The sequence below is a fragment of the Gymnoscopelus braueri genome (genome assembly GCF_963280865.1).
Source record: "Gymnoscopelus braueri genome assembly, chromosome: 19".
NCBI classification, from domain to species: Eukaryota; Metazoa; Chordata; class Actinopteri; order Myctophiformes; family Myctophidae; genus Gymnoscopelus; species Gymnoscopelus braueri.
This window is the reverse complement of record NC_137621.1, coordinates 3,739,228-3,752,007: the sequence shown is the minus strand read 5'-3', so window position 1 is coordinate 3,752,007 and position 12,780 is coordinate 3,739,228. Positions and strand designations below refer to the sequence as shown.

At 42.5% G+C, this 12,780-nt stretch overlaps 2 protein-coding genes across 2 annotated transcripts in view; both read left to right on the top strand.

Moving 5' to 3' along the window:
• LOC308075364 (C-type lectin domain family 4 member C-like) overlaps window positions 1–12,780 on the top strand; it is a 598,318-nt gene that overhangs the window by 291,337 nt on the left and 294,201 nt on the right. The gene's annotated exons all lie outside the window — the stretch shown is intronic.
• Window positions 10,087–11,031, top strand: LOC308075374 (required for meiotic nuclear division protein 1 homolog; the record flags this gene model as incomplete). Its single annotated transcript, XM_080415228.1, has 1 exon — window positions 10,087–11,031. The coding sequence occupies exon 1, from the start codon at window positions 10,189–10,191 to the stop codon at window positions 11,029–11,031; it is 843 nt and encodes a 280-aa protein (XP_080271354.1). The 5' UTR covers window positions 10,087–10,188.

The window sequence follows — 12,780 nt, the reverse complement described above, 5'->3', positions numbered from 1 at the left end:
TCTTTGCTTCTGGAGATTCTACAAATGCATGTAAAAAAAAAGTATGTTGCTGTAATCAGTGATGCTCAAACTTTTTCATGTCAAGGACCAACCAAAATGATATGTATTTGGCCACGGGCCCCCCCATCTCAAAATATGTTGTTCCAGGGAGTTACAAATGTTCGCTTTAAAAATATATATACACAGTATATTCAAAGATTTGCGCACATTTTTCACAATAAAAAAATAAATAATAGCAGATCTACAAGCTCAAAGCGCGGCACTCTGTGCCACGCTATGAGCTTGTATATCTTCTATTTTTGAATAGCCAAAGACATCTAAAATGACACAGATGCGTTCCCGGTCTTAAGGGGTTAATGCAAGGGAAATGTAATGTATAGCACATTTCATACACAGAGGCAAATCAATGTTCTTGACATGAAACATAAAAAAAGATATAAAAGGCATTTGCAAAGCATAACAAATAGGGAAATAAAGTAATCAAATGGGCTTTGAAAAAGTCTTTAGCGAACTAGCTTGGTTTGCGGAGTATACAAAGAGAGATTGAATCAAGTGGAATATAGTTTTATTTGGTAGGGAGGGTCTCTCTACCACAGGATATTCAACGGATCAATTTTCTTTTTTTGCTTTTATGATCACGGTTTGTTTCTTCATTCAGAATTCAAAATCAAACGCATCGATCAAACCCTCCTCGGAATATGCGCTTTTAACCCCTTCAATCCGGGAACGCATCTGTGTCATTTTAGATTTCTTTAAAAAATAGCAGATATACAAGTTAAAAAATAGTAGATATACAAGCTCATAGCGTGGCATTGACGCTATGAGCTTGTAGATCTGCTATTTTTAGCGAATCTAGTTTTTTTGTGCAAATATTTGAATATATATGTCACAGGGTGTTTGGAGAGCCAGGGTGATTGAAGACAGAGCGCTTGTTTTTAGGCACGGGGCTTCGGGGCGATGCGGGGCTTTTCGAGACAGGGTTTATTAGCGAGGCTCGTGAGGAGGAGGAGGAGGACGGCGCTGCGATGCGGGGGGTTATTACGCGAGGCTCGCGAGGAAGAGGAGCCTCCTCCTCCTCCTCCTCCTCCTCGCGTTTTAAACCGTCCCGTCCTCTCCTTCTCTCCTTCTCCTCCTCCGAGGAGGAGGAGAAGGAGAGCGCGGAGAGGCGGGGCTTTGATGCGCCGACGGAGAGTGGAGACCTGTCTTTTGTTGTTCCCCCCCACATAGCAACCATAATATCTATGAGGGGAACGCTGAACACGCGTTCACACGCACGGCGCGCCGACTTAGTGGAGCTTGAGGCCGAGGAAGTGCGCCCTCGCGCCTCCGGGCGCGAGTGCCCGCACTGACCGGCCGACGCTCCACTAGTCGACTCAGCGCCGTTTGATTTGTAAACCGATAGGGACAGAATAGTTCTTTTCATGGATCACTGTGTGTGTGTGTGTGTGTGTGTGTGTGTGTGTGTGTGTGTGTGTGTGTGTGTGTGTGTGTGTGTGTGTGTGTGTGTGTGTGTGTCAGGGAGAAAGTAAAACAAAAGCCAGAACACAATAAAAGTATCTAAACAGTCCATTGAAAGCATGTGCGCGTGTGCGTGCGCGCACGCGCGTGTGTGTGTGTGACTGTGTGTGTGTGTGTGTGGTAGCGGCCATATATGCTTGTGCACAAGCCTGGCTTGTGGCTCCCTCTAGTGTCTAGTGTTGCTTCTACAGAATTGCTGGGTGGGTGGTAAAAACGAGCGAGCCTTCTTCAATCACCCTGGTTCTCCATTCACCCTGTAACATATATACATCATTTTTAAAGCGAACATGTGTAACTTAAATCTTTGCTTCTGGGGGGTCCCTGGAACAACATATTTTGAGATGGGGGTCCGTGGCCAAATACATATCTAATAATGTTTTCTAAATCCTAACAGTATGTTACTTTATCAGTGGTGCTCCGACTGTTCCATGTCAAGGACCCCCAAAAGTATATGCATTTGGCCGAGGACCCCCATCTCAAAATATGTTGTTCCAGGGACCCCCCCCGGAAGCACATATCGGAGTTAAAATGTTCACTTAAAACATATATGTTAAAAGATTTGCACACATTTTCCACGATTTTACAAAAAATAGCAGATCTACACGCTCATAGCGCGGCACTCGGTGCCGCGCTATGAGCTTGTAGATCTGCTATTTTTGAATAGCCCAAAGAAATCTTAAAATGACACAGATGTGTTCCCGGTCTTAGTGGATTAGAGTTGAAAGTACATAGTGGGTTTTCCCATCAGCTTGCATTGCAGCAGTACGATCCAATACATTGGCTTTGCTGCAGATTTCACAACGATATGGTTTGAAAGCGTAAATCACAACTTGAATGAGTACGATAATACAATATAACTTATACAATTGCGGTGGCTGTATTGTGTCTCCCTGCTCTTCTATTGAGACATTTATATCCTGTGTCTAGGTGAGAACATGACCTTTGAAACCATCCTGTTTTTGGTTTGAAATTAATTTTGTTCAATTCCGGGGTAGAAGAGGACTATAGTTACATAATAGTGCAGATTTAAATATAATCACTATCATTCTGGCCTTTATTAGAAATGTCCAACACATCCTTGACCTTAATCACTAACCTTGTGGTAGCAATACCACAATGTAGATGACTCTGTTACAGGTAAAAGGCCAGTAGGCAAGTTTGGTCATTTCAAACATGATTATTATTAATAATTTTTTTGCAAGAACAATCAGCTTGCTAGAGAAAAGGCTGTCCTTGGAAGCTTATGGTGTAACACACACACACACACACACACACACACACACACACACACACACACACACACACACACACACACACACACACACACACACACACACACACACACACACACACACACACAGGCCGGCTGGCGGCTGGTCTTGTTTTTATCACATTAATTTGCCGCACCTGTGCGACATCATAGCAGATGTTGAGAGAAGACAGAGAGGTTCTTCTTTTAGTAGCTACAGTCATGGAAGTATTCACTTTATTTTTGAGCGGTGTAGCCGCTCCTATAAGTGGGTTTTGAGTCCGTCGTGAAAAGACCGTCGTGAAAATTTGTCTTTCGCTGTACTGTGATTGGCTGACTCTATTCACACCCTTTGCTCAGTACTGTGATTGGCTAGCGAGACGCATGATGAAATTAATAACCTATAAATAGCACCACGCACTTCAAAAAAAAAAATATATTTTTTAAGTGAGCTTCCATCACTGTTGTTGCTAAATAACACAGCTCACTTCACACTGGGTGTGTTTTTTTGATTTATTGGTGAAAGGAGGAGAAGTCAATGCAATTAGCCTTGGTGAAGCCCAGCACATCCACCTCCACAACACTGGTGGACACTCTGGTAGGCTTACTTTTGATTTGATTTGATTTGATTTGATTTTGGTACAAGATGATTTACAAGAAGTAAAATCATTCAGACTTTAAACCCAGGATAACACTTTAAAGCATAAGGAGACACTTGTTTCCAATGTGGTCCTGCAGCTGCACTCTTGATTTTTTTGTTTATTAAACGTCCTCTCAGAGAGGTTTTAATCGTCGGTAGCTCAAAAAAAAAAAAAAAAAAAGTTACTTTTCTCAGAAGATAATCCTGTAACGTAACGAGTTACTTACTAAAAGTAACGTTACCCAACACTGATTATGATCAAGTAGGGCGTTAATTTATGAAAATAAAATAAATATAATATGGAGATAAGAGGTTTCTTATCTCCATATTCCAGCAAATAAATGGTTGAAGCTCTACTTTAAAAAGTGTTTTTGTTTGCTTCATGAAGGATCCTTCACACACGGTTCAGTGGACGGTGATAAGAAGCCGTGACCTCGCCGTCGCCCCCCTCTGACATTTGATGGCACGACGCTCACTGAGCTGATATTCTGCTGTTCAGCGCGGCGGCGTGTGATTGGTCCTGAAGGGCAGCCAGGTCTCGGTTGTCACGGCGATATAAGACAAAACACATTAACCTCCCCGATGACACCCCCCTGACATTTAACATGACTGAGTCATCCACAGGCCTCACACGCCAAGTACACACACACACGCACACACACACACACACACACACGCAAGCACACACACACACACACACGCACACACACACACACGCAAGCGCGCACACACACACACACACACACACACACACACACACACACACACACACACACACACACACACACACACACACACACACACACACACACACAAGCACACATGCATGCACACACACACACACACACACACACACACACACACACACACACACACACACACACACACACACACACAGACACAGACACAGACACGGACACGGACACACACAGACACACACATGCACAGTGGTGTAAAGTAACTAAGTACATGTACTCAAGTACTGTACTTGAGTACACTTTTGAGGAATTTTTACTTTATAAAGTAAAAATTGGGAGTATTTTCCATTTTCAACACTTTTACATTACTACTCCACTACATCTCAGAGGCAAATATATTGTACTTTTACTCCACTACAATTATTTGACAGCTTTAGTTACTAGTTACTTTGTAGATTTTGATTATTATTACAAACCATATATTAACCACTTTAGCCCTACGTATATTTCGGCCATTTGAAAATAGCAGATCTACAAGTTCACAATGCGTCGCGATCTGATGCATTGTGAGTTTGTAGATCGGCTATTTTCAAAAATGTGTATACATTAGGAACTTGTGAAATGGGTTATTGTGCACAATGAGTACAGTACTTTTACTTTTGGTACTTTAAGTATATGTTAATGCCAATACTTTTGCACTTTTACTCAAGTAAATTTTGATTATCAGACTTTTACTTGTTAACAGAGTATTTCTACACTGCAGTATTGATACTTTTACTTAAGTAAAAGATGTGAGTACTTTTTCCACCACTGCACACGCATGTACGCACAAGCAGATACACACACACACACGCACGTGCACGCGCACGCACACGCACACACTCACACAAGCAGACATACGCGCACGCGCACACACACAAACACACACACACACACACACACACACACACACACACGCACACATGCACACATGCATGCACGCACACAAAGACAGGCACGCAAGCACACACACGCGCACACATTCAGCACTTTCAACTTGGCAGCCATGTTTTGGTCATGTCATTATACACGTGCTGCCTGTAGGCAGTCATAGCTGCGGTGTCAAGCTGCTGCCGCTCCGCACCGCGACACCACAGCTATGACTGCCTACAGGCAGCACGTCTGTGGGTTTGTCTATAGGTGAGAAGAAGAAGAAGAAATAAATTCAAACAAATATTTCCACTTCACTTCTCTGCTCTCTAGGCCTACTCCTGCAAACCAATGTCTTCCAGTCAGACTCAGGGATGCATCGGGTCAGGTTTAATGTAGGGACACTGCGGTGCTTAAACCTAATGCACCTCTGGGTGAGTTTTGGGCTTGTTGCCATTTCTATCAGCACAGTGAATTAGAACCACAGCACCCTGAAGACACCACCACCCCCCCCCCCCCTCTCTCTCTCTCTCTCTCTCTCTCTCTCTCTCTCTCTCTCTCTCTCTCTCTCTCTCTCTCTCATGATCAGTCAATCGCTTGTGTTCCACTTTGGATACTTTAACTTCTTATTTATTGGTATCACTTTTTAATATCAATGCTAAATATTATCATTAAAATATCCAATTGTCAATTATTTGGGGGCCCATGCACTTGCAATACCCTCACAGTGGGCCAGGGCTCACAGGTTGAGAACTCTGCTGTTATAGAGGAATACTGAGGTGGTTAAACTCAAACGGGGCCCTCAGGTAGTTTCAGGGCCCCCCTTGCTTTTTTTTACCGGTCCGTTTTACACAGCTGCTGTAGGCGGTCAATTAAAACCTCATTAACATGAAACAACAAAAACACACAGATGAGGATGTGGGCAGATACACAGGGACACACTCTCACACAAACACACTAAGTGCAGTTTGTGCACACGCCTTGTATGTGAGAGAGAGAGAGAGAGAGAGAGAGAGAGAGAGAGAGAGAGAGAGAGAGAGAGAGAGAGAGAGAGAGAGAGAGAGAGAGAGAGAGAGAGAGAGAGAGAGAGAGAGAGAGAAAGCGGGGGGGGGGGAGACAAGGAGGAGGGGGGAATTAAGACCGGGAACACAGAGATGTGTCATTTTTTTTATTTCTTTAGCTATTAAAAAAATCACACCCTGTGTGAAGTGGGCGGTGTCTTGCTAGCTAATCACAATACTGAATGGAGTCAACCAATCATGTACAAAAAATAAATACATTTATTGAAACACTCTTTATGATGGACGAAACCATAACTTTAAAAAAACAAAATTATGTTTTTTTAAAGTTATGGTTTCTTATATAGGGCTATGCACATGTGTCATGTGACACTGGCCAATCACAGTCCTGAATAGATTGTGATTGGCCAATCACAGCGCAGGATAATTGTACAAATTTCCAAACCTCACTTATAGCGGCGGTTTCACCGCTCAAAAATAGCAGTTATACAAGCTCATAGCGCGGCACCGAGTGTCACGCTATGAGCTTATAGATCTGCTATTTTTTTTTTATCGTGAAAACTTAAAGCAAACATTTGTAACTCAAATCTTTACTTCTGGGGGGGGACAAAATATTTTACAAATGTTTGCTTCTTTTATAATTTTTTTTGAATACCCAATGCAATCTTAAAATGACACAAGATGCGTTCCCGGTCTTAATGGATAAATTGCCTATTGTTAACGACCGCTGCAGGGCCTAAACGTGTGAACTCTTTAGAAGCCATTTCTCTGCTCTGACTATTCTGGCAAGCTTCAAATGAGCATGATTATCTTCTTCAAATATTTACATGAACGACACATCATTATTTTGAAAAGATTCTGTACTTTAATAACCAGTAAAAAGCTGACAAAACTATCACGGCCCCCTGTTGTGTCCCAAAGCACTGTACCTGGTCCCATATATGGGCATGTCATTACTATGTGACATGTTGATGATATCAGGGAACCATATATGGGGATTTGTGGACTTTGGAGATCTGCCGATGGGACTGTCTTCAGACCGGGCACGGCTCTCCCCTGGGGCGTCGGCGACAAGCGCAGCGAGTTAGAAGCCGGTCGGTCGGGCCGTTATCGAGCTGAGACACGTGGACAAGCTAGAATCCTCCTACATAGATGCTGGCCTGGCAATGTGCTCCAATTCACTGATATCTCAACCTGTGGCCCTGGGACCTCTGGTGGGTCGCGAAGGTATTGCAAGTGTAACGCCCGGGATTCGAACCCGGGTCTCCCACGTGGAGAGCCAACATCTTAACCGCTATGCCGTAGGGATATCCCTATCGCTCGGGGGAGATATTAGACTTTCAGGCCATCAGGCTGAGGTAGAGAACCACTCTGTTACACAAGTGGGCCCCCAAATATTTGAATGATCATGTAACATCAATATTAAAAAAAACTTGAAAAATGATGGGTTTTCATTGCAATACTGATGATTAAGAACTTTAAGTATACCATGTTGGTTCCACTGACCCAAGCCGGAACACAATCAATCGATTGATCATAAATCAATAAACGTGCTCGGAAAATGCACGTTTTTTTTTTTTGCCCGTGTCTCGCGTACACACACTTACTGTAGGGCATCACCTGTTAACGAGCCGGTCTGAATACATGATGATGCGATATCATTGATTTGTCAATAAGCTCAACCAATCACCTCGTATCTCCTCGTGGTCAGCGATAACCCCCCCACCCTACAGCGTGTATTTACAACGTGGCTGTATAGGGCGTAAATGTCACGGTCATTAAAGTGGAGCGGAAGTCAATTAGCCATGGGCTCTAGATGACGTCCCCATTCGACCAATCAGAGTCAGGACAGGGGACTTATTTGGTAGATGAATCCACTACAATACATTACTTTTCAACAGTAAACAGAATCGAAGCTTGAAATAAAAAAGACAATATATATTAAATTCAAAATGTCATCGCAATCGCAATATTAGCCAGAACAATTTAAATGTAATTAGATTTTTTCCCCCCCAATCGTTATCTCTGGTCTGTATGTGTGCCTGCATACAGTTAAAGTTTGAGGATATACAGCTGTGTGTGTGTGTGTCAGGGTGTGTGCTGAGGTCATAGCTCCATCATATTCCACCTGACTTTTACACAGAGCGTGTCTCCAGGCTTTACATAAATCTCTCTTTAACCCATTAAGACCTGAGAAGATTCTAGAAATGTCTTCTAAATCCTAAAAAAAAATTGAAAAAAAAACCCACTTTTTTTTTTCTCGATTTTTCAAAAATAGCAGATCTACAAGTTCATAGCGCGGCACTCGGTGCCGCGCTATGAACTTGTATATCTGCTATTTTTGAATAGCCTAAAGAAATCTAAAGTGACACAGATGCGTTCCAGGTATCAATGGGTTAACCCGTAAACCTCCTGCCCGACGTTCACATCTCTGCCATCATGAGCGTTTTACGGCTCACACTCTGCAGAAGGTTAATGTGATTCTGTTTGACCGGGCTCTGTGTCAGGCTCCAGCTGGCAGCCGACGGGGGCCGCAGGCTCCCAAAGAGGCTGGAGCTCTGAGGAGTTTTTGTTCCATCAGCAATTTGGTAACTTCAACACAGCCTGGGCTTCCCAAACTTTAACCCATTTAGACCGGGAACGCATCTCTGTCATTTGAAGATTAGACTATTCAAAAAATATTTATTTTCATTTTTTGTGAAAATGTGTGCAAATATTTGAATATATATTTTTAAAATCAAACGTTTGTAACTCAAATCTTTGCTTCTGGGGGATTCTACAAATGTTTTCTAAACCCTAACAGTTCTCTGAATAAACTTATGTTGCTATAATATCAGTGGTTCTCAACTTTTTCATGTCAAGGACCACCCAAAATTATATGTATTTTGCCGTGGACCCCGATCTTAAAATATGTTGTTCCAGGGACCCCCCAGAAGCAAAGATTTGAGTACAAAATGTTCGCTTTAAAAATATATATATTCAAAGATTTGCACACATTTTCGCAATTCAAAAATATCAGATTTACAAGCTCCTAGCGCGGCACTCGGCGCCGTGCTTTGCGATTGTAGATCTGCTATTTGTTATAAAATATGGATAAAGTGGTTACACAGATGCGTTCCCGTCTTATTGGGTTAACACAGGCAGGGCTTCCCAAACTTTAACACAGGCTGGGCTTCCCAAACTTTTAAGGACTCGTGATTTGGGAAGGTACAGGAGCGGTCGACAAACCCCGCCCCTGGACCGTTTCCATTGGCTGAATCACACCGTAGCCTTGCCGTGTGTTATGCCGCCCGACCGTTTACAGGATGTATATTGTCGCTGTCCGGCAGAAACCTCTTATCTCCATATTTTAACTTGTTGTGTTGTCTGCACGTCGCTCCTGGTCTGTCACGAGAGGTTTTCACATCACTAGATCGGCCACATCAGATCACTATGGTTACTCAAGAGGTTATACGTGAGCAACCAATCGGACTCCGTATTTGGGCATAACGGTCAACCCACGATTCCCCTCATCACGATGACGGTTGCAACTCATTCAGACAGTATAAAGGGCGAGTGCAGTTCCAACCTGTAGAGAGAGAGAATATTGTACTCAGGACTTCAATTTTACTTAACGCTACTAGTTTGGTTGTTTCTGAAGCTTCCTTTTTTAAGATGCTTCTACGGACATTATGGTGCAGATTTGTAGTTCCATGGCCTTTGAAGAGGAAATGCGTCAGTTTGTTTGACCCTTCCAATGGTTCAAAACCTTCCAACGGTTCAAAACCTTGCAACGTTTCAAAACCTGGCCAGCATCACACATATGCATCTCAACCTTGGACTTCCTCAGCCATGGCAATGACACCAGTGACCCTTCGTAGGAACTGTAATTTAAACATTCAAAACTCAAGGCAATACTACGTAAGATACGTTACACACACTGTTCATGGGTCGCAGTGCATCCACATGACCTCATTAGCTGACACTGGGATGTTTCTCAAATGTACACAAAGTCTTCAGAGTACAAGGAAGCGCCTGTATTCGACAAATGTTGCGAAAACCGTTGTAAAGTCGGGTTTGAAAACGGCTGCGCTCCCCGGAAAAAGGATCGCAAAAGGGCCTCGGATCGAACAGCCATCGAGAACCAATCAGCCTTTTCAGGTCGAGGACAAGGACATGTTGCGGTGTATAGCGTTTGCAACGGCCGATCAGTACCATTTGCCGAGCCTTTGCCAAGACCTGATAGCTCACGGTTTAAGTGAAGTGCATTTGCCCAGAGATGCTTCAAATGTACTGGTGATGAGCACAGACATGGCGGCAAAGGCGGATGACAGTGCACTGATATTCTTCTTCAGGGAAGGCTCAACGGTATTCTGGAATGTCAAAGAGAAAACGACAAACACAGTGATGACAATGTTGGAGCGCCACGAGATCCAGCCCTATGAGGTAGCATTGGTCCAGAGGGAGAATGAAGAGATAAGCTACAAAATCCGAGAAGGGAAATCAAAGCTTGAGCGCGGCAATTTCCTCCTGAACGGCAAGATGGATCGAGACGACGACGCTGTGTTGGATAAGTTTGCGTTCTCAAATGCGCTCTCTCTATCGGTGAAGCTTGCCATATGGGAGATATCCGTGGATAACTTTTTCAAGTCGATTCAATCAGTCCCAGAGACGCTGAAGGCTGGTAAAAACATCATAGTGTCTCGGGCAGAGGTCATGCAGAAGATAGGAGAACTGTTTTCTCTGAGGCTCCGCGTGAACCTGAGCTCTGACCTGCTCATCGCACCCGATTTCTACTGGGACCGAGAGAACTTGGAGCGTCTCTACGACGACACATGCCACTTCCTCAGCATCAACCGCAGGGTGAGGGTCGTGAACGAGAAACTTCAGCATTGCACGGAACTGGCAGACCTCATGCGGAACCACCTCAGCGAGAAACACAGCTTGAGGTTGGAGTGGATGATCATTATTCTCATCACCATTGAGGTCATGTTTGAACTTGCGAGAGTGATCTTCTGAAAGGATCTGCCTGCCGCCACGTCTTCTGGACGGACGTGAAAAATTATTCATGTCTGTGACGTTCATGTACATACTTTTCCACACCAAAACGTTAATATGTCTTCCTACTTCACCTTTCTGCAGAAGATAATAGACTCTCTACACAACTGTAGTTCCCTATTCCAGAAGGTGGCATAAACATTTCCTGTTCCTGGTCGGTTTCATGCAGCTTCATCTAAGCCCGGCCCGCCCCTCTCTGTTAAGCCCCGCCCCCTCGGACATTCTTACAGCTGGCTCATTGACTTCAATGCAAATATCATAGATTTTATACGTTAAATATTTGTTCATTTTTGGAATCAGAGCTTCGAAATCTATTCCAAATCCGTCAACAAGGCCTGCCGTATGCACTGGAAAAATATGTGCGTGACTATTAAAGTCACGCACATCAATACTGCACTGTAGAAATACTCAATACTCAAATGTTACAAGTAAAAGTCCGGAATTCAAAATGTACTTGAGTAAAAGTACAACAGTAGTGGTATCAAGATGTATTTGAAGTACCAAAAGTAGAAAGTACTCATTATGCAGAATGTCCCATTTCAAGTTTTCAAATGTATAAAAATATTTTGAAAATAGCAGATCTATAAGTTCACAATGCGTCGCGATGCGACGCATTTCGGCTATTTTCAAATGGCCGGAATGTATATAGGGCTGAAGTGGTTAATATATGTTTTGTAATAATAATCCAACTCTATAAAGTAACTAGTAACTTGAGTTTTCAAATAATTGTAGTGGAGTAAAACAAGTACAATATTTGCCTCTGAGATGTAGTGGAGTAAAAGTAAAAGTACGGGAAGTTGGAAATACTCAAGTAAAGTAAAAAATACATTAAAATTGTAATTAAGTACAGTATTTGAGCAAATGTACTTAGTTACTTTCCACCACTGCTCATCGTGGCGTGGCTATGACTGTGCCAGTATGTGTTGGTTTATGAAATTTAATTATATGTACAGTATGTAAGCCTATATACGCCTAATCAGTGAAATGATTAATGATGAATGAATTAGGAGCAAAGCGGTGATATGGGGAGAGGGGTGAGGGAGGTTAATATGGGATGTGAGAGCTACAAAGAGACAATTACTGTAAGCCAGCTTTAACATGGTGCTTTGTGTTTAGTAGTCTGCTGTATGGATAATATATCAGCCTGGATATCTTGTACCAGTCAAGCATTATAGGCTTGATATGAGGGCATACGACTCTATCTCTCTCTTGTTATACAATATCAGTGGTGGAAAGTAACTAAGGACATTTACTCAAGTACTGTACTTAAGTACAATTTTGAGGTATTTGTACTTTACTTGAGTATTTCCAATTTCCAATACTTTTACTTCTACTCCACTACATCTCAGAGGCAAATATTGTGCTTTTACTCCACTACAATTATTTGAAAACTTTAGTTACTAGTTACTTTTCAGATATAAACTATGATATAATGAAACATACATTAACCACTTTAGCCCTATTTTATACATAGGCTATTTGAAAATAGCAGATCTACAAGCTCACAACGCGTCGCATCGAGAGCTTGTAGATCTGCTATTTTCAAATATTTAGTACTTTTACTTTTGGTACTTTAAGTACATTTTGATGCCAATACTTTTGTACTTTTACTCAAGTACATTTTTAATTTTGGATTTTTACTTGTAACAGAGTATTTTTATATTGCAGTATTGGTACTTTTACTTAAGTACAGAATTTGAGTACTTTTTC